Here is a 24,979-nt window from a genome sequence, read left to right as displayed (position 1 = left end):
AGCCATGCTTGGTGATGGTGCAAGTCACAAATGTACTCGTAGTCTTGTCGCGGTAAGCCCCGATGGCTTGTCCCAATAAACCGCGGCGCAAGGGAGACTTGCAGTGGGGAACCCCGAACTACCGAAACGTGCAACGACAATCCCCCACTGCCCTGTTAGCGCCTTGGCGATTGACATCAGAGAATCAAGACAGCTGTTCAATTGCGGAAATCCTCTTACACCTACAGCACTCGCTTGTGACCTCTCGGGTACCACCAATCTTCCAGAGTCGCGATGTCGTCCACAAACCCACCAAACGATATCGGACTGCGCGTCGAGCTCATAGACCAACCCGGCGATTTTTATCAGGCTTTTGATTGCGTGCGTGAGGCCTTTGGTCGTCAGGCGCAGGATGGTGTCTGGATCGCAATGAACCCAGGATGGGACACGCCATCTGGAAAGACAGCCGGGGCAACTCGGATGGCCTCGAGCTGGCGGGACACGACTACCAATAAGGCAGGAAAGCCCAATGTGATGTATCTGAAAGCCACGCTCCCGAACCCGAAGCCAGAAGGGGAGCGAATCATTGCCGGCATCGCCATCTGGGCACAAGCGTCTTGCATCGAGGGCCATGGAGATCCACCGGCACAAAACGTGCGAGAAGCCATGAAGCTGGAATCCCTCTACCCTGGAAACGAGCGCGAGCAGCGCTATGTCACACAGGTCATGACCTCTTTACACCGACCACGTACTCAAGTCATCAAGGACAAAGCGGCTGCGACACCACCTGCAGTGATGGTTCTGGATCTTTGTGCCGTTCATCCGGCTCATCAGCGGAAGGGAATCGCAAGAGCGCTGGTGCAGTGGGGGTTAGACGAAGCCAAGCGACGAGGTGGCCTGGAGGCCATCCTCGAGGGGTCTAGCATGGGTCGTCATGTGTATAGGAAGATGGGATTCCAAGCGGTGGAGCCAGAAATTGAGTATTCGGTCGATGACGAGTTTGCGTCTCGCACTAGACCATCTAATCTCTTCATGCGGACGCATGGTAGTCCTGGGAAAGCTGGACGATAGATGACGAGAAACACGTGTAATAAAACAGATTCATGTTTTCGATCCTCCATCCCGTAAGGTTTCAGACCAGCAAGATCGTGAGCCACCATTGACTCAGGAACATATGCCTTTGTCACTACTTTTGAAATGATCAGTCGCTACACCCGTCACAAGAGATTTCCGTGAATCATCCACGGTCCGTCTGCCAAACTCCACAGGTCACTCATGAAGAGGGACGACGGGTCGGAAAAAGGTAAAGGGTCATGTCCCGCAATCCCCGGATACAAAGGCGCATTCGCGTCGACCATGTTGCCGAATATCAGACCCGCAGATGACTGCCCAGTCGGATACAGGCCATCGGCCGGCATTTCAACGCCACTCTCTTGAGCATCGAAAGGAGATATGATAGCAGATTCTCCCGGGTCGACCGTTCGGCCTGTCGAGGAACCAATCGAGTTATCAAATGGCTGCGCGGACAAGGTTGAGGACCCATGCTGATATCTGGCTGTAGGGAGATCATCAGGCTGCGGGGGTCTGTGGCTGAGCGTCACGGATCGATGATCGCGGGTGTGCTGGGCTGGATGTTTATTGGGGGTTTGAAAACATCTCGCGTTAGATCTATCGGCCTGGGCTCCTGGTTGAGGCTGATCCGACAGGTGCGCTCCCGGAATCCCCGATCCGGTGGAATTGGTGTTTGTCAAGGCAGACTCCATACCTTTGATTGCTTCGATGCAAGTTTCAGGCCAGCTGCTACCACGAAAGGCTAGGTTTTCCAGCACGCTGATGCCCATTCCAGCATATTTCAAAGCCGTCGATACGGGAAGTTCGCCTTCCCAAGAGGCATACATCAGTATCAAACAGGCCATCCATGTCGTCCAGGTAAAGGAAGGCCATGTTAGCGGCGCATCCGAAGTGGGTGATTTGTATCTCTTCAGAGCTACAAGTAATGTGCGCGAGGATGCAATGCAGGTTTGCAAGGCATTTTTGTATTCGGGACTCGGCCTTCCAGCGGCCAGCAGTGGTCGATTCATGGATATGATGGCCTCGTGTCTTAATATCATGAGGAGCAGTCGGTGGTAGGGACTCGGGTGCAATTTTTGGTCTGGGTCATCGTTTTCATGCTCCTCCTCGATGGGGTTCACATCATCGTATACTTCATTCCACCATTGAGAAAGTTCGCCATTCACACGGGACGCCTCAATATTGTCCGACCGGCTGTGCATGATGGACTTGTTGCGTAGTTCCAAAATGAGACCTCGTACCCGAGCAAACTTTGCAAGATGTGAGAGTAGACGAAGGCGCTGGTCATCTTGCACGACAGACAATCTAGTGACATGTTTCTCATCACCGGGATAGCAAACGTCGATGTCATCGTCCCGTATTCCCAGTGGTATTCCCAAAGCTTGCGAAAGATATCGTTCGAGGCAATAGATCGACCAAAAAAGGCGTCTTCTGATATCGATTTCCTCGTCACTGAAAACAGAGAATCGTCCAGGGCAGCGATGCAAACCAAGGTGGAAGGCGGTCCGTGTGATCACTCCGCCGATTCGGGATGCAGCATTCAAGCGCAAAAGAGACGTAAGTGCAAGCTGAGCAGTGAAAACAGCTTGCAGTAGTGGAAGTGTTGTTGGTTCTGCGAGAATCTTCTGGACATCGCACATGACGTGTCGCACAGTATGAAAGACCAATGACGCCGGCACTGGGCCAATTTTCGATGCTGGGCTTTCGATTTGTCGGCTGTCTGCCAATGATATTGATATAATAGAACGGATAATGAGCATCTCCAGATGGCTCATCAATGACGTCCCTTGCTTGCCAAGCTTCTCCAGGGCTTGAAGGACCGTCGGCGCGTGCAGACATGGGAAAATTGGATGCCAGTTTTCAAAGTATCCACGCGTCCATTTCACGAGATCTTCAAACACGAAAGTGGCAGATTCGGTCATTTTCACTTCATTTCTGGTCCACAATCCATCTGTATCAAGAGTTCCTTGGTGTAGCCGATCATCCTCGCCTGGCACTGAGCTCCGGTCTCGTGCTCGGCTTTGCTGTAGATCCGCCGAGCGACGCGCAAAGGCATTGCAGACATGTCGAACAAAATGTATGCCGCTAGAGCTGCCAAGGAAGCTTGCCGAACCTTTGGTTTGTGATTCTCTCATGAATCCAATCTCACGTGGAGAGGGTCGTGACGTCCCAGCCGTCGAAGCACGCTTGCGCCGCTTGGCGCGAAGGCCGTACTGCCAGTCGGGCTCATGGTCTTCGAGGCGGGTGCTGACCGAGGAGGGTGATGCCATGATGGCCTCTCGTGTCACATTTTTATCAAACGGACGGCAATGATTGCAGGGACATCGATAGCTTCAAGAACCTCAATCGCGCTAGTTGCATGGTCCGAGTCGCTTAGTCATTACCTCGTTTACGTAATGTAGTTTTTACAAGGCCCGTCTCCAACGGAAAAGAAACGAAAAGGACACAAAGGGAATTCTTCGTGGGAGAGATTATGGCATTCATGGTTTTCAGGTTTTAATTTGAGTTCAAAATTCGTCGTCCAAAATCCAGCGGGTACGATTACTAGTAGCCAAATATCTCAAGCTCACGCAGAGGTTGCATCAGTTTTTACACGAGCATATGTCGATAATCATTAAAAGCTTCTGATATGCTACCGTTTCCCTAGCCAATCAAGGCTTGGTATTGAAAAAGTTCATCCTGCTAGTACTCAAAGAAAATTGCCGACGAACCGGCTGATTGTTGTGCCTGATGGCCGCGGTGGTCGTGACCGTTTGTATCACGTGATACTACCGGAGATGTCTTTGTCCGGACATCAGCGCCACCTTCCCCGACCATCTATCTTATCTACACGACTTGATCAGCAAAACCGTTGACTTGGCTATTGGTTCTAGTGCCGCTTATTTTATTATTCTAGTGGTATATACGCTACCGGCATTCATATTCCATGGGGTCGTCTCGAGCTAGACGAAATCGGCCATCTGATGCAGCCACGCAAGGTATTTTCGTTTCATCAACCGCGATGGCATGGGCCATTTGATAGATTAACGTGGCTAACGTTGAAGATAACGAAGATGATGACAGATTAAGTCCAATTTCATGTGAGACTTGCAGACAACGGAAATGCAAAGTAAGTCCAATTGGAAATTCCGGGCTCCTGGCAGTGCTGATCTCGTTCGGAGATTAGTGTGACCGCAAATTGTAGGAACGACCAGGTCTTGATGTATGACGGTTTAGTTTTGATTTTGACCAGGATCCATTTCTATCACAGACCTCACTGCTCCCAGTGCTCCAATGGACCATCGAGATGTGTTTACCCAGAAAGTGGCAAGAGGTGCGTGAACACACTCGGGTACACTGCACTCGTTGCCAGCAACGTTAGTAACTTAGCCACGGCAGAGGATTACCACTCGGATATCTGAATCAGCTGGAGCAAAGACTAGCTGAGACCGAAACAGCTCTGTATGGGGCTCTTGTGACACTTCGCGCAACGCAACCATCAACCATGGCCCAAGTATCGGTGAAGACTGACTCGCCGCAGAAACAAAAGGCTGCGCGCATGGACGAATGGTCTCAATTGCCTCTACGAGGGTGGTCAGATATGGAGCGATGGTTAATCTCTATGTCCGACCAGTTCACGATTGAGCAACCCCAGAGTCTACAGCTTCCTGGAGCGTCGGGGGCTGCCTATCCAATCCCTGTCTCTCCAGTCCACAGCGATATCCATACCCATAGTCCAGAGGTGGCGATGGAAGCGCCAGGCGCGTCATCTGTGTATGCCTGGCAGCCAAGAGAGGAAATCAACATTGGCAGTCCCTATGAGAATCATCTCCATCCCCCGGCCATGATGTCTTCGCCTATATACCCGCGACATCAGGCCGCCGGCGGATCGGATAACATGGCTTCTCCAGCTGCGAATGCCGAACATGCCCCAGTCGCCATGGCGAATGAGGACCGTGACGAAGCAAACCATCCTGCCAGGGCGGAAGAGCTGTCAAAAAGAGAATCCAGTATATATTTCTAATTTCAATCTTCAATAGCTGCGTCAACCCGATGGGGCAACACACTTTACTTGCGGCCGCGCTAGCCAATACCCGATCACGTGGCGTGACACTAAGCAGAAAGAAATGTCCAAGTGGCATCTCGAATGGTTTCCCTCCCAGGAGTCGTTCAGAATACCCTGGGAGACTCCTCCTTCGGAGCAAAGCCATTGCCCTTCCGTACCCAGGGCGAAGGACATCTTGGACGCAGAATAAACGCGTTGGCAGTCTCCAACAATTCGGTCACCGGCCCCACAGTCTGGGTTCGCAGCCCAGCGGTGGAGGCCCGAAATTTAAGATGAAGCGAGTGGCCCACACATCTCCACCAACCCAAAATTTCCCCATGAGGGTTACAGAACTGCTCACAGGTTCGTGTTGGTGGTGATGAAGAGCGATGATGAAGAACCTGGTCATATCCGTGGCTGTCGGAGGGAATTGGCCGTGTCCCTGCAGGCCTCAAGCGCCGGTCGCACCATAACCACGCCGGCTGATTCGGTCATCTCGGTGGGATACGTGATTGGCCTGCATTCATCCTGCCGGCCGTCCTTGGGCTTGTCGATCGTTTCTAGCCACGGAGCACAGACTCCATCGAGCGAGGAACGGGGTGATAGTGGCCGCTGGTGAAACGCCAGTGGGAGAAGAAAGCCCCGGGACAAGAGTCCGGGGTTTCACTCAAATTCTGATCGCAAATCATCATGGCGTCACTTGGAGGGTCTCTGGCAAGACTTCACGTGGTGGAATGCAGCAGATCGTCCATTGTGACTGCGATGTGTCTCGCCCGGGCATGCACACGTCGAGTCCAGGTCCTTTGGGCACCGCCGGATGACCCACGGAGGGACGGAGGGGATGTGCAGTCTCCTCCATCCTTCCGTCCTGCGTACAGTCATGTTCTCCGATCGCTACCTAGGGACGTGCTGTCCTTCGACCAGGGGGTGGCCCCTACCGGCACGGACATGGGACCTGAGCGAATGACGCCGAGTGGTCGGTGCTTTCCACCGTGGTCGGCCGGGATGGCAAAATCGTAGAAAATAGAAGATCGAAGAGATGGAACCTCGCGTCGGTCAGTTGAACAATCCGAGTAGCTGAACCATTGCCCTTGGTCTTATCGAAAGGGTCTGGAAGAACCGTTCGCCACACGCAGTTCCTGGCTCCGGAGCTTTGAAACGCTTGACTGGCCATAGACTTGGAGAGACCCATCGTCGGCACCGGCGAACCTTGGGCGTGCCAGAGGAATTTGCCTTGGAGGTGAGTGGGTAACCGGGCGAGGCCCAACGGTGCAAGCGCCCACGAACTCCACGGTTCTGCGAAAGGCGGTCCAGAGGAATCCCCCGTAAGGGACCGCCCCCCTTCTCTTCTTCACACCACCGCCGGGCACCGTCCTTCTTTTTGTGTCCTACATTCCTTTCGCTTCTTTTTTTCTCGAGTCCCAAAGACGGTGATCTGTGATCCTGGACTCCTTTTTTTACTTCATTCTGATCCTTTGACCATCCCTGGGGAGCGTCCTGGTTGCACACCCCCATTCCGTCCCTCTCGCCCTAGCGCAAAGAGACTGCCCTGGCCCATTTTGCTGCGCAGAATCCGCTTTGCGAAAAGTCTCGACATTCATTATCACCTTTGTGCAAGTCACAATCGGATTGAACTGGATCTTAAAAAAACAAACCGAAAATAAAAGGACAACCCACAGCAAATTCGCTTTCTCTGGTACCGGACATCTTTGGTACTGATCTTCCATTCTTCGCCGTCTTCGCATCCCGCGATCGTCCGCCACGCGAAATTAACCGTCGGATTCGATCGCAACGAACAGCAAGAAGAACCTAAAATTGGATAGAACGCAGTGTCTGTGTTCGACAGTCGGTTTCTTTCCGTATCGCTATTTTCTTCGTGTGCCTCCACCAACCGAAGACGTTCATTGAACCGAATTCATCATGTCGACCATCACTCGCGCATTCACCAAGCGCAACAAGCGCCCGGAAGTGTCGGCGCCCATGCCGTATCGCGGCGAAGGACATGTCCGATTCAATTCGGGCTCCATAAAGCGCGGCAACATCTCCGGCCCTGTCCAGCTGCTATCCACCACCAACATGTTGGCCTACAACGCCCCTGATCTTGGCTCGTCCAACTCTTCGTCTGCCTCGTCGGTGCAGTCGCGCGACGATTCTGACTTCGCCATTTCCCCGCACAGCTATTCGTCTTCAATCACTTCGCCCGATGTCTCCCCCCACGAGTCCTCGCCAGTGGAGGCGAATCCGTCGTACTTCCCCAAGCGATCGGCGACTGTAACAAGCGCTCCGCGCTCCTCGGCTACATCTTCTTCGTCCACAGAGACTCCGCTGGTCCCCAAACGAGCCCTCTCGCACACCAAGCGGTCTCACCAAGAGCTGGCGCGCAAGCGCTCTCAGCATCGGATGTCGCCCCCTCCACTCGTTTCCCCACGCAGCAACCCCACCATGCGTGCTTCGCAAGATATGTTTCGAGCGGATGCGCATCCTTTCAGCAAGGAACTGGAGCAAGTCAACGAGGTGGCCGAGGAGTTTGGCGCTACGCCATTGATGGACGAAGAAGAGCGAATCCTTCGTCGCAAAGGACTGAAGAAGTTTTCTGTCGATGATTACCTCAACGAGATCCAAGAGCTCTACGGCAGTGTCTTTGATGATAATATCGGACCCCTCCGGACGGGTGCCTGGTTTTAAACTCATCGATAATATCTTCCGTCCCGGTTGACCCGGGGTGATCAACGACGACCCCAAGCGAAGTGGGCGAAGGGAGGGACTGGCTTTCCCCTTCGAGATCAGCTTCGCTACGACTAACTCTTATTCCTTCATTGACGACTCTCCGATTGTTTATTTCCCTGACTCGCATTATACCATGGGAGGAGCCTCTTCAGTTCCTGCGTTCGATCTTTGATTTTGCTTTTCACTTCGTTTATCATGAGTGGCTTATGTGCGATCTGGTTTGTTTTCTATGGATGTATTCAAGTTTGATCTCCGGAAAGTAAAGACCCGGGTTTCAGACCGGCGCGTTCTATCATATCTGCCATTTATATACATCTATTGTCACCTACGTAGCTCTCGTACGCCCATACTCGTTTCCATGAATAAGACTATTGTTTTTATCTGCTTACTGTTCAGAACCAGAAGAGCCAGAATGTAGATATCCGTCTACGAAACTGTCCATGTGATTGAAAGGTGAAATATAATATTGGATACTTCAGAACATCCGCCGACCTGCAATGAATCAAAGACAGCTCCCACTACTACCGTACTCTATTATTTTGTACGAATAACAATAAATGATAATATTGTGAGGCTTACAATGGGGTAGAACTTGCGGTTTAAGGAGATCGCTGCCTCAGGCAGTAGATGACATAATCACCTTACAGTGAATGGAGCAATCCCTCACCGCCCGATTCACTCCACCGCCCCACAACCTGAAAAGAACTTGAAAAATTTCGCTGCTTCACGTCGAGCTGGAGCACCTTTCAACACATCCACATCTCTACCTACATCTTGTTTATCATCAACCAAAGCCGATTGAATGCCCGCCACGGGTGCCGACCGTCACCCGTGGTCCAACCTTCCAATCCTGCCGCACCACCTCGATATCAGACCGTTCAGTCGGTCGTGTGCTTGGGTGCCTCAAACGAGCTCAACCCCGTCGACGGCTCGAGCTGTCCCTGCCCCTCGCGCCAGAGATCCCGACCGGTCACTTCCAACCATTTCGCGCCCTCTCTAGAGAGAATCACGGGAAATCGTCGACATTCGCATTTCGGCAATGCCATCCGTTGCCACTGCTCCTTCAAACTCGGCGCTTACAGCCACTCCCTCGACAATGCCGCTGACATCGTCTCCCCGCTCCATCCTTAAACCCTCTAAGTCCGCTGGCACAAAACGCAAGATGGAGGAAGCTGATCTCGATATTCCCTCTTCCCCTCCGGCCCCGGACGCGTCCAACGACGCTCACTCCAAGAAACGCCCCCGCGTTACCTTCGCTGAGACCATTCAGAGCCACACCATCCCGGGAATCGAGAAAAGCGACATCGTAGTTACTCGTGAAGAAGTCCGCAAGGCCATCCACCGTCATGTTTCGGCGGGAGACGATGAAGCCTATGATCGAATTATTCACGTTTTCACCGCCGACCCGAAGAAAGCCGACGAGAACTCTTATGATCTGCCCACGCCTACCCAGTTGAAACATCATCTCATGGCTATGACCGCGCACGTCGCATCGCTTGACCGCAACTGCAGCAGTCTAGTACTTGCCATCTTAGAGAGTGAATGGCTCGGGCGCGACATGTTCTATGTCAAATTATTCATTCGTTTCCTGGGCAATCTGACAGCTGCACAGGGCAGCTACATTCCTGTTGTGTTCAAAATGCTGGTTACCAAACTCGCTAAGATCCCCCGTGGTAGTGGTCAACTCGTCAACTATCACCGAGTGTCTCTTGATGAGATGTTCAGCCGGATCCATATGGCACTGCGACATATCGTGCGCCTTCTCCCCGCTGGAAGCGGAACCCTGTCACGGATCCTTTCTCAGCAATTCCCGACCTATAGCGACGCCAGCATTTGCAACTCCTACGCTCGAAACCTCATTCAAATCATCGGTTATTCCCCGGAGCTACAATCCGATATTCTCTCTATGATCACCGAAAACCTGGTGAAGATTGACGTTGAGATTCAAGTCGACCTTGAAGATTTTGAGGATGAACTCGGAGAGAGCTTGTTGCCTAGCACTTCGCCCGAAGAAGATGTTGAGGACGATGCTTCGGTTGCGAGTGATGAGTCGGATGCTGATGAAGAAAGCGAACGTCTCTCGGCCGTCAAGGAAAATATCCAGAAAGTCGACGGGATGATCGATATTCTTTTTGAGTACTACACGCCTCCATTCACCACTGGTAGCATGGACGAGAAGGAGAATGCCCTGGACCTCCTTTTGAGCCACTTCCAGACAATCATCCTTCCTACCTATCGCTCTCGCCACACTCAATTCCTCCTTTTCCATTTCTCACAGGCCTCGCCAGTGCTGATTGATCGATTCGCGTCGGCTTGCGTCCAGATCATCTTCAACAAACTCCAGCCTGGTGTTATTCGTCAATCCGCAGCAGCGTACCTAGCCAGCTTCGTCGCTCGCGGTGCTCATATCCCCGGCGAGGTTATTCGCGATGTCTTCGACCTGATGCTTACGCACCTTGACAATTTGCGTAATGACTATGAGGGTAATTGCCGTGGCCCCGACCTACGCCGCTTTGGCCCATTCTATTCAACTGCACAGGCCGTTCTCTACATTTTCTGCTTCCGCTGGCGTGATCTGACCATTGCCGCTAGCGAGGGAGATAGTCCAGAGCAGGTGGAAGAATTGGAGCCCAGCCAAATGGCATTCCCACCCAACGTCAAGGAAGTCCTCCACAAGTCCATTTACTCCCGCCTCAACCCCTTGAAGGTGTGCTCGCCCGGGATTGTCAACGAGTTTGCTCGTATCGCCCACCATTTCCAACTTCTTTACGTTTATCCTCTGCTGGAGACGAACAAGCGTCTACGTATCACTGCCTTTCGGAGCATCTCCAGTCAGGTCGAACGTGACGTCCGTGCCGGTGATCACCTGGGCTATCAACTTGATGCCTACTTCCCCTTTGATCCATACCAGCTTCCGCGCAGCCGACACTGGTTGGATGGGGACTACATTGAGTGGCGTGGCATTCCTGGTCTCGATGACGGTGACGACTCCGATAGTGAGGCTGACGAGGATGACAACGAGGACGAGGAGGATATTACCGCAACGGACGATGACTGAGTGCATGATCGCTTCGCTTCTTTTCTTTTTCGAGGATGCATTTGCATGAGCCTGATTTACTGAATATTTGTTCTTTCAGCGCGGCGTCTGGATTGCTATTTTTGCTATTTTCTTGAAAGGTTCGATACCACACTTTACGCCTGATGATATCCGCCTGATGATATCGCTACTTTTTAGCTCGCAACATTTACGAGCATGATCAAGGATTCCAATGGTTCTATGAGATGGGCTGCAACATATTCTTACCATCATATCATTACCATTTTCGTGCATGGCCCGGGCTTTACGAAGTTATGCGAGCGCCCTGCATAATCTTACCAGGCTATCATTGCCATAGTCAAAAAAAAAGAAAAAAATGGGAAACTTTGAGATCAATCCTTATTTCTATACCTAGGACGGTGCCCCATATTGTAGCTGCTTGAAATTCCAATCATGATGTGGGTTAACGATGAATGCATTGTCAGATAAAGCAGTGGATCTCGTTATTAAGGTTGCTGTAAAGTGCAAAGAAACAATGAATAAGAGTGGATCTTCCGGTATTGGTCCCTGGGGGACATGAAACCCCGAATACCGACACCTTTCCAGAGAGCAGTCATGGCCATATGTCAGACATCGAGCTTCGCTTGAAGAATGCCCTCGTCCCGGAGAATCTGAAAGCTAGCTATCGGGAATCACCATGGCTTTCATCTGCATAGCGCTCTCACTTAGTTCATGCTCCGAGAGCACCGCTGCTTGAGGCAGCTCTTGAGGTCCGACTGGACCATGTTCATGTCCTTTCCTTCGGCTCCATCATCAATTGCAATCGAAGTGCAGGCGTTGGCACATCTATCCATGCCCATGGTCGAGAAGATATTATCCTGACAAGTCAGAAGGCACTTGGCGAAATTCTGAGCGCAGGTTTCGGCAATGGGCCCGCTTTGGCTAACGCAGGTTTGCAGGCTTCGTTGGCAGTTGATCAGACATGGCGTGTACATGTTAAGCATGTCGTCCATTTTTGGCATTGCGATCATCTTTTCGGCCGTTGCGGGCACAGCGGCGACTAGGCCGAGCAGAAGGCTTGCTGCGGAGAAGTACTTCATGATGGCGTTTTGATCTAATTGGACTTCGAAATTAGCCGATGCTGTCAGTTTCTGAGGCTGCATTTGATGATATCTCACATCACCGAGATGGTTTTTGGATGAAGCGGATTATCAATGAAAGTGGTTAAGGTTGAAACTACTGGCTTGGTGTGTCGTGAAGGGCTTTATATGCTATTCTCCTTTCTCTGAGGCTCATCCCCTTAAGATACGTTCATTATTCACTACTGGGATTATCCCTGTTCAAACTACCAAAATTCCCGGTGCTGGATCTCTTGTGATATGCCAGTTGAGCTATTATAGAAGCTACAGCACTAGCTGCAAATATCCGTTGGCGTGCGTCTACTGCCGACACCGAGCCTATTACAAATGATCCGAATATCTTCACGGTGACACCTTCGGGTTCCGCGGACATAAATGTTTCTTCTCGGGTTTTCTTTTCGATCGATGGCACTTGTATGTGTACGAGCCAGAGCTATACCTGGCTTTAAGGCTATGGTATTCTCTATCCGTGAGATCGACAGATTTTCCTCTATCCACTTTATTTTAGGCCTGTTTGATCAACACGATAACATTTGACCATCCCACGCAAAGATGAATAAATATAACTTGGAATTGAAGAGGACAGTGTCTTTCGGTGATACGATGTCAAAATGACTTTGAGATTATCCTGACTCCATACGATCAAACTGTTAAGGCAGTTCGAGGATATCTCACATACCAAGACAAAATGCACCTTAAGATATTATGGCCATCGTTACACTATCTCCCAACGGTAACACTTTGAGTGCTGAGGCCGCTATATGTACCATGATTTTCCCTGATAGCTCCGGGTTTCCTACTTCCAAGGTTCGACCCGCCCTGGCCGCTGTTATGAAGCCTTTCAGATTCAGACTCACTATTAGTATATCTCAATCCAAGTCAGACTCAGTGACTGGCCCATAATAATACTAGCGATGTAATAGATCAATGCAAAACACTAATGTTAATTTTTTTTTTTTTTGTTGGTCCGGGCTTTTTTGCTTTGTCGAAAGACTTTTACTTTGCGAGATTGATCCACGTCATAAGATAATAGCAGCGTAGCCGAAATCAGACGTCAAGCAATTATGTTTCCAACTAAATACGTCTTTGACTTCCCGAATGGCCTTGCTATAGTAAATTGTCTTGCTGTTAGTCTTCGGAGAAGACTAGAATGCGATGGTAGAGTATACTTATACGAGAAGAAAAGAGGAATTGACGATGATTCTGAAGAATACTCGGAACGCCGGAGTGTAAACTCTTTGTTCTGTGCGAACGATCCCGAATTTATGCGCCCTTCTCATTACATCGGAATATTCTTATTTGTGGCTTAGCGACCTGTGACCCATTCGACCTAATGATTCTTTCGATTCTCTTCTATCCCTTTTCTATACGCCAATTTCCCTGAATATCTAACCCGGCATCATGCCGGTGTATCCCTGTTTAGATTATCTTGCCGCTCGGATTTAACTACAGAAAGCAAGACCAACTATGGCTAGAGATAAGGTAAAATTGATCGCAGATTTTGGCTGATAGTATCAAGGAGGCTTGAGCGATGTAGTTCACCCAAAAGGATCTGTCCGTGTATAAGGGTGCTGAGAATATCGAAGTGCTAACTTGATACTTGGCACGCCCCCTACGGCCCGAGTGCCGGTGTGACACTGCAGTGGCGAAAGACGGAGCTCTAGGAATGATATACAGAGAACATTAAAGAGTTTTATAGGGGTCACAGTATCTCGCATCAGCAGGCACGCTCACATGTGGGCGTCTACAGACCAAGCGCATGCAATACACCCTTTTTAGGCAGATCGAGCCTGCCGGACGGTCAACAGGACATCAAGTCATTTGTAGCATATAGACTGACAAATGCGCGGTTAAGTGGCGGCTCAGCCCCGGGAAGACAGTTGGAAATACTGCCAAAGACGGCCTTGATTTTATTTGCTATTAGCTCATTCCCATGCCACAATCGATATATAAGAGACGTATCATAGCCAGGCTCTGAATTACAACTCGTCTGCTAAGTTAAGACGTCGAAGCTCCAGCCAATCACTTCTTGAAGTTGAATCAGACTTTTCCATGTATATTTCCGATCGATTCCGGGCCAGATGCGCGTCATCCCGTCAGGCTGGTCACCCCTACGTTTTGTTGGGACTGTATAGGAATTTTCGCTTTACTTTCCTCCGGTATACTACGGGGCTAGCGGAAGTAGCGTGAATGGTTATGCGATTGGGAATTTTTGGAAAGGACTTTCGAAAGTATAAAGGCAAAAATAAAGTCTTGTTCTCTGGGTGTCGAAGTGGGGTACTTAATCTCCACAACACTGCTCTCACTACGATTACACTTGCAACCGTCTGGGGCACTCAGAAAATCTCGAAAGGATATACTCAACGTAAAGTCTGGTTGTAAAGACCTGGACTGGATTTGGATAGGACTGCAGCACCATGTCGGAAACTACCTCCATGAGTTGCAGATAATGCGGTGCCACGAAACCAAGTGTTCAAGTGTTCAATGCATCTGCCCAAAATGTGGGGAAATTTGTCGATAGTAGGTACCTTCACTATCAAGTATACTTATGGGATACTCGACTGACGTGTTCCACAAGGTCTTGAAAAATAGCCGTTTCCCTTCCCCCGGCAGGAAAATATCAAATCGGACTGGGAAACCCCAATGAGAATCATGCGGCTGTGTGCATGGCGTCAACTAAGGGATTGCATTCCGGAGATCCTCCCACCAGGAGCTTTTCTACCTTTCTGAGTCGCTTTGCCATTTGGATTGCATTTGTGTTCCTGTTTTAAAGTTTGATCAAGGACCAAGGATTGAACAATATTTCTAAGTTAAAATCACAATGTGAGGTTAAGCCGGGTAGATCCGGTTCCTTGGATTGAAACAACTTTACTGGGGTTATTTTTAGACATCTGATTGCGATGCACAAGTCTCTCAAATTAGCACAACCCTGAAACTATTCAGGAGAACTCGGCGATGTTACTCTTTCGCAAAATCGTAGTTGTTTGCCGTCGGAAACCGCAAGGAAAACACTTGAGATGAAGCTAAGGTCTGCAACGTGCATGCCACACCAAGAATGGAAATCCCACCGCGACCCTAAGTGCTGTAGGTTGTTACCCGCTAATAGGAACGGGACTGATCTTCAACACTTTTGAATGGGGAAGAACTTGCTGCTCGGTCCAGAGAATCAAATCAGGCAGTCACGGGCCGACCTATCCCGCGAGGGTCGCAGTCTCAAAAATCAGATGCCATCATCAAGATCAAGCTTAACCCCAGCCCTTCCTAGCTCCATTCGTCGGGACAAACACAATTCTGACGAACCTCCAGTGGAATGCTGATTAGTCTCCCCATGCCTTGATTGTGCCCTCTTGGCATGAGTGTTTATCACCCCAGACTACATATCACCCGGGACAATGACAAGATCCTTGATGACATCATTTGAAACTGGGTCCGGCTGCGGCTATACCCTATTTTCAACTTGCGTGGAGAATCCCAAACGTCGCTTGCAGATCAGCTGGTCTGTGCAATATTCATTGCAGTTGACGAATCAGGATTGTTGTTATTGCTGTGACAGCTGCCTTCGGCATAAGAACCAGCCAATCGTTCACAGGATGCGCACAGGGCCCTACAAGGCGCGATCGACACGAGGATGACACATGGAGATGCACGCCGGCCATGTCGTACAGATTACGTCTGGTCGCTCGTGAACTTTCCCGCGGAGACAGAGTGGAGCGGCTGAGACTATCCCTCCCTTGCTCACAATACCAATATCGCTCGAGCCCGCGGATAGAAGATGATGATGCATTTCGTATATGGATGAGTTGAAACGCCATGAATGCCCCGGTGAAACGCCACAAATCAGGATACACAGTGCTATAAGCAACGCTTTGTATACAGTGATGATGATATCCAAGGAAAGAATAAGGGAAAAGACAAGGAAATGGTCAATTACCGATCGAAGATTGCCTTCATCTCCGCACAGGCATCGCGGTACAGTACGTTGACACTGTCCTGATCACGAAATGGGTTTGGCGACTTGTCCCAAGCGTGTCGAGCTTTTTCAATCATCATAGCACGAACACGCTTGCCCAGACCTTCCAAATGACGGACAAAGATTTGACCTTCCTTCATGAGCATATCCCATTCACAGATATATAGGAAAATGTCGCGAGGCAGAGCCTCCAATAGAATACGGTCGGAGGCGCGGACCGGCGATGCAAAGGCCGATGACCGATCGTTGAGATCGGGGAGGTAAGATTCGTCAAAGAGGGTGGTGAAGAAGGCAGGAAGGGTTTTGTCCGGCATCAGACTCATCGCCCGGCGATGATCGCGAGATTCGAGAAAGTCAAGAATAGGATACCAGGAAAACAGCGCCACAATGTTGAGATCGTTGGTTTGGTCCACAAGGCGTTGTGTCGAGTCAGCCCGACCAAAGTGTTCCTTAACCTCCGTCGACAGCCGATCTCGCAAACGCAGCGGCACCGTCACGGCCAAGTTGCCGCCGGCTGAGAACCCGCTCAGCGCTATACGGCTGGCATCCAGGCCTAGGTCGGCTGCATGGCCTGCGAGATAGAGTAGGGCGTCGACGCCATCATCCACCGCGGCCGGAAAGGGGTGCTCGGGTGCCCGACGGTAGCTCACACTGGCGACCACCGCCCCGACCTGGCTGACGACCATGGTCGACCACCGGGAGTCATCGGTAGCGCATCCGAGGGTAAAGCCGCCGCCATGGAAATTGACCAGGATGGGGAATCTGTGGCCGCGGCGCCGCTTTTCATGATAGTCGGATGGAACGTAGAAATGGATGACCACGGGATGGCCATGCGCATCGGACTCGACGGTGCGGGTGAAAGATGGGCTCGGACAGCGCGGGGGCGTGAGGTCGTGCAGGAACATGCCGATACGCATCAGGAACCGCCAGAAGACGGCCTGGACGTGCAGCCACCAACGGGAGCCCATCTTGGTAGAGAGCTTCTCGCTGCTTCTCTTCGAACGGCAAAGTCACGGACAAGATCTCGTAATCAACGGTCAATCGGGAGGACGGCGTCCGGAGGAGGCCGGCAGGTGAACTGGAGAATTTGGGGGAAGAACCGATGGATAAGGGACTCGGAAGGATTGCAGGGTGGCAAAAACGGGCAACCGGATGAGACAAGTCACCCCAGGCGAATTATGCGCAACCAAAACTTGAATCGAAGAGGAATGGCAGAATTGAAAAAGTGAGGGAAGAGAGTACTGGCTCTCCTGGCCAGGAACCAGGTGGGAGTGCCTGCTTGAAGTGTTCCGAAGGCCTACGTAAGACTCGACACCTCAGCGCTCAGGCACCAAGGAAAGTCTAGACTATACCGAGGCCTTTCCACGCGCCACAAAATATATGGCAGCCACAACGAGGGGTATGACCATAGGCACCCATTGTCATGAGAGAATTAAAATCCGATTTAATATATATATATATATTTATCAGGACTTCGCGTCTTGTCCTAATGAAATAACCTAGGCAAAAATAATATGACCGGACTCCCTGGGCTGAACAAGCATTTTGGAGGGAAATCCGGGCAGCCCACATGATGTCATGCTGGGAGCAACTACTTTCTCTCCTTATTTCTTCAAACCAGAGGGCGGATGTGTCGGATCCCTGGTCGACCGACAATTTCGCAATTCAAACCATTTGGCATTACCACCGTGAAAAATTTTGGGCCGAGGCACTCCAGTCCTGCATTTGCATTGTTCGGGCAAGCTGGAACGATCGCTGCATGCGGTTCCCGCCCCTCCTCCCCGCCCGAGATTAATCAATAATCAACACTCCTCCTTTCCTATACTCTTCTCCCGCTTTCACCCAGTTGGACCCTCGACCCCTGCCCAACATGTCTATCAAACGGGCCCTCTCCAAAGCGATCAAGGGCCATATCGGTGACGACGATTCGTCCGGCTCTGGTATCGGGATTCGTTCCACTATGTCGCCCAAGGCGCGCACCTCCACCTCGCGCGAGTCCCATGGGCACTCCCCAACCTCCCCTCGCCGCAGCATCCTGGGCAATTTCCTCCGCGAAAAGGACTATATCTCCTCCTCCGAAGACTTCTCCGATGACTCGTCGAATGGCGCGCTCAGCAAGAACCAACAGAAGCGGTTGGTGCGTCAGCAGCGTCGCTCGGAGAGAAGCCGCCTCAGTGAGGAGCAATTCTCCGAGTCGGAGCACCACCGCAAGGAGGAGGAGCTTGCGAGGGCGGCAGAGGAGGAAACAGCAGAGATGAAGGCCAGGTATGGTGAGCTTCCTCTGATGCAGTCGCAGGACCGACTCCATGAGGAGCGTCTCCGCCTGGACCATATTACTCCCGACATGGTGGGACAGCAGGTCTTTTTTCACGGCCCGCCTGCACGTGGTGCGTCGGCTGAGCTCCAAGCTTGTCTTCCTGGTCTTCCGCCAGCAGCTAGAGACCTTCCAGGGCGTGCTCCACGAGCGCGCTGGAGTCTCATCTGTGGTGATGATTCAATGGGCAGAGCACCTGCGCGTGGGTTCGTTCGTTCGCGTCCGTGGTACCATCCGGAAGCCTGAGGTCCCCGTCCTCGGCTGCAGCATTCACAATGTCGAGCTCTCGATTGAGTCTCTGCATCTCCTTGTGAGGCGCGAGGAGCCCGTGCCATTTAGCGTGTACGAGGCGGAGATCCGCACGAACGAGGAGGACAAGGCCGAAGGCCGTCGCAGCCACATCCCCGATCGTACCCGTCTGGCTAACCGTCTACTTGACCTGCGCACAGCAACCTCGCAGTCCATCTTCCGTCTTCAATCCGCAACTTGTAATCTATTCCGCAGCGCCCTCGACGAGCGCGAGTTCATCGAGATCCATACTCCCAAGCTTCAGGGAGCTGCCACGGAATCTGGAGCTAGTGTGTTCCAGGTCAACTATTTCGGTCGCCCTGCCTTCCTAGCCCAGTCCCCTCAGCTTGCGAAGCAGATGGCAATCGCCGCGGACTTTGGTCGCGTCTACGAGATTGGTGCTGTCTTCCGGGCCGAAAACTCCAACACTCATCGTCACTTGACCGAGTACACGGGTCTGGACATTGAAATGGCTATCGAAGAGCACTATCACGAGATGCTGGAGACCCTGGATGCAGTCATCAAGAATATTCTGAGCGGCATCTATACCAAGCATCGCAAGGAAATCGACCTGGTCAAACATCAATTCCCCTCGGAGGATGTGAAATGGTTGGAGAAAACCCCTATCATCCGCTTCGCGGACGGCATCCAAATGCTGAATGACTCGGGTTGGCGGGATGAGGATGGTAACCCGCTTCCCCTCGATGAGGATCTGGCGACCCGCGATGAAATTCGTCTAGGACAACTAGTCAAGGAGAAATACGACACCGACTACTATGTCCTCGACAAATTTCCTCGGGGCGCTCGTCCCTTCTACACCATGCCGGATCCAGAGGACGACAAGTACACGAATTCATTTGACATGTTCATTCGTGGCCAGGAGATCGTGTCAGGTGGCCAGCGCATACACGATCCACATATGCTCGAGGAGAATATGCGCCGAGTTGGTATTAATCCTGATGACATGGAGGATTATGTGGAAGCATTCCGCTGGGGCGCTCCGCCCCATGCGGGTGCCGGTGTTGGCCTGGAGCGTTTGCTCATGCTTCTTCTCCAAGTGGGCAACATTCGTCTCACTTCGCTCTTCCACCGCGACCCCAAGAGTCTACCTGCAAAGGCTCCGGCACAGACGCTTCGCCACCCTGAAGCCTCGACTATTGAGCCGCCATGGCATCACGAGACGCCTTCCCGACGGGTGGCCATGGATACCAGTGAGCTACAGCCGTTGGAGAAGCTGGTTGCTAACTATGGTGATGCCACCTCGACCTCTTGGTTCGATGATCGATTCAAGATTTGGCGTGACATGAGCACTGGCGCTGCCGTCGCATACGTACCCAGCACCCACAACTATGCCATCATTCCCGGTAACCCCGCTTGCGATCCTTCTCAGTACACGCGCACCATTACCCAATTCTTACAGTGGATGCGTCGTGAGACCAAGTTTAAGCCTGTCTGGATTCTTTGCTCTCCTGACATTGAGACTATTCTTGGAGAGCGACTTGGATGGCGCAGCTTGTCTTGTATTGCTGAGGAGCGGGTGGAGCCCTCTCGCAACAAGGCTGCATCGGACGGCGAGATCGCCCGTAAGCTGCGCCGTGCTGAGTCCGAAGGCATCAAGGTGGTGTCCCTGAGTCAAGGCGAGATGCCATCAGAGGATGTGCGGAAGAATATTGATGAACGTATTCACGAATGGCTGGCCAATCGCAAGGGTACTCAGGTTCACCTGTCGGAGATTCGCCCGTGGTGTGACTCTGAGCACCGCTGGTACTTCTACGCACTGGACCGGAACGGTACCGTATGTGCATTCGTTGCCCTCGCCATGCTCTCACCCGACCATGGCATGCAGGTCAAGTATAGTCTGGACTTCCCGGGCTCGCCTAATGGTGTGATTGAATACATCGTCACCGAGGCCATCCAAACCGCCGCGAAGAGTGGCGTTAAGGGTCTCACTTTCGGTGCTGGTGCTACCTCCCAGCTCATCCCAGGCCACAACATGCATGGCACCAAGATCAAGATGCTGGAGCACACCTATGAGGCGCTCGCCAAGCAATTCCACCTTGTCCGCAAGAGTGAGTTCCGGGCCAAGCTGGGTGCTACCGAAGATCCTCTATATATCTCGTATCCCGCCCACGGACTTGGATCTAAGGGTATCCGGGCTATCTTGAACTTCTTTGAAGACTAAGCCATCTATTTGCGTGGAACAATCTCCAATCTCCAATCTTCAGTGCACAGTCGACATGCGAATTTTCTTTTTATGACTGCACATTGTGGTAATATATGACGGTTTATCAATGGCTTTCAATTGGAAACTACTCCTTTCAGTGCGCTTGTGGTCAAGACATTGAAATATACATAGAGTAGAGCAAGGGGCATGTCACGTTGTGCTCTTAGTTTTGGCTTTTCTTTTGCGCTTGCTTTGGCGTTTCCATTTTTGATTTCCTCTCAGGTCGCTTCGCTCTTGGGACAAAGCTCTCAATTGGTTTTTGCTTTCTCCAGTATTCCCCCATCCTGTACTCTCTCGACATGTATCCTTAGTCGAGCCAGTTGGTTTATTTAATGTATGTATTGCTGATGATCAACGGCTATTGGAGTCCGTTTACTTTGTTCATCGCGTAGTTCTTCCAAGTAGATGCAGTGTGATTTCCAATTTGAGGTATAATGATCATCTTAATCCGTCATTTGTTGCTGAATTCAGTCAAATATAGTCAGATCATATGTGATTAGGTCACAGTCCATGACGACGAGTTTCGTGCGGGTGACAGTAGCTATATACAATCCAAAATAACCAGTGTATTCATCACCAGCATACTGGTACACCTGAATTATCATACAAAGTCTCATAGAATTGATCCATTTACTTTCTCTTCTTCCCTTCTTCCCTATTTTCCTCTTTCACCTCCCTTCTGGCATCATCAATCACCCTCCCAAGCTCCCTGTTCACCCACCGTGCCACAAAGAAAGCCACAACGGCCACCGCCACGATCCAGAACCCAGTCGGCACCAGCGAGCGTGGGAATACATTGCCAAGGAAGGGATCTAGAATCAAATCCACGGTCACAGGCGGCGGTTTCGCCAACAACTCTTCGTTCATCGTGAAATAGTCAGCTACCGCACGCACCCGCAGAAAAAGCACGGAGTCTAAGCTGGGCGAAGGATCAAGCGCGCTTTTTCCGGCGCGTTGCGGGATGGCATTGGCTTGGAGCCTATCATCTAGTGTGGCGAGACGGGCTGTAGAAAAGACGCTGAGAGAGGAGAAGAGGGAAGGATCCTCAATTGTGTTATGTAGGGAGTGGGTAGTAAGTGTAAAGGTTGTTGGTTGCTATGGTATTTCCGTTAGTCTTATGTGTCCCTGTGACTTGAAAGGTAGTAGGAGAATGCATACAGTTGCTAGCCAGCATACTCGTACCTCGTATCGCTGTCCCGGTGTGAGATTCTCCAGGAAGAACCATGAGTCTGTGCCATCTGGCGCGTCGTTGGTTGGGAATGAGGAATTTAGCAAGGTGCGCACGACGGGCGTTTCAGGAGAGAGCCGCTCAAGACCGAGATCGTCGATATCTGGCTCCTCGGATGGAACTGCTGATTCTGGGGGCCCAAGGAAAATGGTTTTCTCCACGTTGGCCTGCGCGATGCTGGTGAGAAAAGGGAGCAATAGGCTCCAAGGGACGAAAGGGTGCATGTTTGGGTTGGTAGAGCTGCGACAGCCCCGGGATATAGTCGATGATGTAATGCAATTGGTGACGTTGGCCTTTGCTTGGTGTAAGATGTCTCGGTGTTTGATGTATGGTTTGTCCTGACGGAGATTAGCTTGCTCGAGATCACTCTGCACCAGTGGAGATATATCTGCGGCTGTAGATCTGGTGACGCATTGGCGGTGAGGGGGATCAGCACGGAATCGAGATTTTCAGACTCACTAGAACCCAATTTAATGTTCAATTTTTTGAATTGCTCTGGTCTTTCTGTCAAGCATACCCAACTGTTAACGACTCTACCTTAGGTAATATAGTACCTGGTCGTTGCTGCGACTGCCGAGAATCTGTTGATCGACGTCATTACTAATAAACAACACGTGAACACACGTGACAACAGGCGGTCAAGGGCCGGCGTGTTGTGCGGGCGGCCGCCAATCAGCAGGAGCGACGCGACCCAAGTCAACAACGAACTCCCTCAGCACAGACGCCCTCCTCCACAACATTTCTCTGCCTCTCTTCGACCTCGACCCCATTCTTCCCATTCCTGGTGCGTCCCCCTTGCAAATCTTCCCCTCCCCCTCTTGCTTTGATCCGTCGTCGTGCCTGAGAAACCTTCCCTTTGCCCCTCCAAGCTGACCCCTGAATCTCCCAGACCCGTGTTTACAGTCGGGTCCCTCTCCCCCTCCTTTTTTTCGAATCGGAAAACACTCGTCTATCACAATGCGCGAGATCATCTCCCTGAACGGTATGTGCTGAATTCCGCTGTCTGCTTTCATGGTATTCGCTTTTCAAAAGAGAAATCACGCGCTGACATGTTGTGTCTCGATACAGTCGGTCAGGCCGGTTGCCAGATCGCCAACTCCTGCTGGGAGGTAAATATCACCAACCATCCCCAATTGTGAGCTCAAGGAACAGCCAAACTAATTGAACCCCACACAATAGCTGTACTGCCTGGAGCACGGTATTCAGGTACGTTGGAATTCCAACTCTGTGGCGCCCAATCCCTGGAACTTGGGCACCGGAACCCCCTATTCCCTCTACCCGGGAAGCAAACACCCGCGACTAACAACAGTAATAGCCCGATGGTTACCTCACCGATGAGCGCAAGAAGGCCGACCCCGACCACGGCTTCAGCACTTTCTTCTCCGAGACTGGTGAGTAAATTTCTTCTGAATATTCTAGACGTCTTTGTTTCCCCACCTTTCTCGAAAAATGTTCGTGGAAATGATCTCCCTAACATTCTTTCCCCTCCACCTTAATAGGCCAGGGCCGCTACGTTCCCCGTACCATCTACGCCGATCTCGAGCCCAACGTCGTCGATGAGGTCCGTACCGGTACCTACCGCTCGCTCTTCCACCCCGAGCAGATGATCACTGGAAAGGAGGATGCCTCCAACAACTACGCCCGTGGCCACTACACCGTTGGTAAGGAGATGATCGATCAGGTTCTCGACAAGGTTCGCCGTGTTGCCGACTCCTGCGCCGGTCTCCAGGGTTTCTTGGTCTTCCACTCCTTCGGTGGTGGCACTGGTTCCGGTTTCGGTGCTCTCCTGATGGAGCGTCTGTCCGTCGACTACGGCAAGAAGTCCAAGCTCGAGTTCTGCGTCTACCCTGCTCCCCAGAATGCCACCTCTGTCGTTGAGCCCTACAACTCCATTCTGACCACTCACACCACCCTGGAGCACTCCGACTGCTCCTTCATGGTCGACAACGAGGCCATTTACGACATCTGCCGCCGCAACCTCGGCATTGAGCGCCCCAGCTACGAGAACCTGAACCGTCTGATCGCCCAGGTCGTTTCCTCCATCACTGCTTCGCTCCGTTTCGATGGCTCCCTGAACGTCGATCTCAACGAGTTCCAGACCAACCTGGTTCCCTATCCCCGTATTCACTTCCCTCTGGTCGCCTACTCGCCCGTCATCTCCGCCGACAAGGCTTCCCACGAGGCCCACTCCGTCACTGAGATCACCTCCAACTGCTTCGAGCCTAACAACCAGATGGTCAAGTGCGACCCCCGCAACGGCAAGTACATGGCCACCTGCCTGCTGTACCGTGGTGATGTTGTGCCCAAAGATGCCCACGCTGCTGTCGCCAACCTCAAGACCAAGCGCACCATCCAGTTCGTTGACTGGTGCCCCACTGGCTTCAAGCTCGGTATCTGCTACCAGCCTCCCCAGCAGGTCCCCAACGGCGACCTCGCCAACCTCAGCCGCGCTGTGTACGTTTCACCCTTCCAGTTCCATGTGGATATTCACCCACCATATACTAACATACCTCCTAGCTGCATGCTGTCCAACACCACTGCCATCGCCGAGGCTTGGTCCGCTCTCGACCACAAGTTCGATCTCATGTACTCCAAGCGCGCCTTCGTTCACTGGTACGTTGGTGAGGGTATGGAGGAGGGTGAGTTCTCTGAGGCTCGTGAGGACCTTGCTGCTCTGGAGCGCGACTACGAGGAGGTCGCCAGCGACTCCCTCGAGGACGAGGAGGAGCTGGAGCCTGAGTACTAGATTAAGGAAATTTCGTGAGCGTGTCGTGGACGTTCTTTGGTTTTATGGCGCTGCTTTTTGAACCAAACTCGACTGTGGCGGCTCAGATTTCCGGTATCTAAACTGGGCTTGCAAATAGAATGGACTCACTTACTGGTTTCAGCCCGATGATGTTTTGTGGCTTTGATTTCGATATGTCTTTAATATCCCCGAAGCAGCGATACTTTCCCGCTCGTTCTACCTGTTTCATTTT

At 51.7% G+C, this 24,979-nt stretch overlaps 10 protein-coding genes across 10 annotated transcripts; 6 read left to right on the top strand and 4 right to left on the bottom strand.

Annotated features, from left to right (window-relative positions):
- Positions 1–273: 273 nt before the first annotated feature.
- Positions 274–1,050, top strand: N7532_004426 (GNAT family N-acetyltransferase; the record flags this gene model as incomplete). The annotated part of the gene is made up of 1 exon (XM_056616920.1): positions 274–1,050. One exon carries the CDS (start codon positions 274–276, stop codon positions 1,048–1,050), a length of 777 nt encoding a protein of 258 aa, XP_056477277.1.
- A 146-nt stretch (positions 1,051–1,196) lies between these two features.
- On the bottom strand, positions 1,197–3,320 carry N7532_004425 (CeGAL family transcription factor; the record flags this gene model as incomplete). The annotated part of the gene is made up of 1 exon (XM_056616919.1): positions 1,197–3,320. The coding sequence occupies one exon, from the start codon at positions 3,318–3,320 to the stop codon at positions 1,197–1,199; it is 2,124 nt and encodes a 707-aa protein (XP_056477276.1).
- Positions 3,321–4,323: 1,003 nt separating this feature from the next.
- Positions 4,324–5,053, top strand: N7532_004424 (uncharacterized protein; the record flags this gene model as incomplete). The annotated part of the gene is made up of 2 exons (XM_056616918.1): positions 4,324–4,363; positions 4,488–5,053. 2 exons carry the CDS (start codon positions 4,324–4,326, stop codon positions 5,051–5,053), a joined length of 606 nt encoding a protein of 201 aa, XP_056477275.1.
- Positions 5,054–6,994: 1,941 nt separating this feature from the next.
- N7532_004423 (uncharacterized protein) lies at positions 6,995–7,759 on the top strand (the record flags this gene model as incomplete). The annotated part of the gene is made up of 1 exon (XM_056616917.1): positions 6,995–7,759. The coding sequence occupies one exon, from the start codon at positions 6,995–6,997 to the stop codon at positions 7,757–7,759; it is 765 nt and encodes a 254-aa protein (XP_056477274.1).
- Positions 7,760–8,840: 1,081 nt separating this feature from the next.
- On the top strand, positions 8,841–10,859 carry N7532_004422 (rDNA-binding RNA polymerase I transcriptional factor; the record flags this gene model as incomplete). Its single annotated transcript, XM_056616916.1, has 1 exon — positions 8,841–10,859. The coding sequence occupies one exon, from the start codon at positions 8,841–8,843 to the stop codon at positions 10,857–10,859; it is 2,019 nt and encodes a 672-aa protein (XP_056477273.1).
- A 704-nt stretch (positions 10,860–11,563) lies between these two features.
- On the bottom strand, positions 11,564–11,938 carry N7532_004421 (uncharacterized protein; the record flags this gene model as incomplete). Its single annotated transcript, XM_056616915.1, has 1 exon — positions 11,564–11,938. One exon carries the CDS (start codon positions 11,936–11,938, stop codon positions 11,564–11,566), a length of 375 nt encoding a protein of 124 aa, XP_056477272.1.
- A 3,966-nt stretch (positions 11,939–15,904) lies between these two features.
- Positions 15,905–16,915, bottom strand: N7532_004420 (alpha/beta hydrolase; the record flags this gene model as incomplete). Its single annotated transcript, XM_056616914.1, has 1 exon — positions 15,905–16,915. The coding sequence occupies one exon, from the start codon at positions 16,913–16,915 to the stop codon at positions 15,905–15,907; it is 1,011 nt and encodes a 336-aa protein (XP_056477271.1).
- Positions 16,916–17,817: 902 nt separating this feature from the next.
- erdS (aspartyl-tRNA synthetase, cytoplasmic) lies at positions 17,818–20,731 on the top strand (the record flags this gene model as incomplete). Its single annotated transcript, XM_056616913.1, has 2 exons — positions 17,818–18,294; positions 18,356–20,731. The coding sequence occupies 2 exons, from the start codon at positions 17,818–17,820 to the stop codon at positions 20,729–20,731; spliced, it is 2,853 nt and encodes a 950-aa protein (XP_056477270.1).
- Positions 20,732–21,403: 672 nt separating this feature from the next.
- N7532_004418 (uncharacterized protein) lies at positions 21,404–22,225 on the bottom strand (the record flags this gene model as incomplete). The annotated part of the gene is made up of 2 exons (XM_056616912.1): positions 21,404–21,868; positions 21,956–22,225. 2 exons carry the CDS (start codon positions 22,223–22,225, stop codon positions 21,404–21,406), a joined length of 735 nt encoding a protein of 244 aa, XP_056477269.1.
- Positions 22,226–22,958: 733 nt separating this feature from the next.
- On the top strand, positions 22,959–24,747 carry N7532_004417 (tubulin alpha chain; the record flags this gene model as incomplete). The annotated part of the gene is made up of 6 exons (XM_056616911.1): positions 22,959–22,983; positions 23,070–23,110; positions 23,181–23,207; positions 23,317–23,392; positions 23,501–24,455; positions 24,519–24,747. 6 exons carry the CDS (start codon positions 22,959–22,961, stop codon positions 24,745–24,747), a joined length of 1,353 nt encoding a protein of 450 aa, XP_056477268.1.
- Positions 24,748–24,979: the final 232 nt, after the last annotated feature.

Source organism: Penicillium argentinense (assembly GCF_028826775.1).
Source record: "Penicillium argentinense strain IBT 30761 chromosome Unknown utg000004l_segment0_segment0, whole genome shotgun sequence".
Lineage (NCBI taxonomy): Eukaryota > Fungi > Ascomycota > Eurotiomycetes > Eurotiales > Aspergillaceae > Penicillium > Penicillium argentinense.
This window is presented reverse-complemented; position numbering and strand designations above follow the sequence as displayed.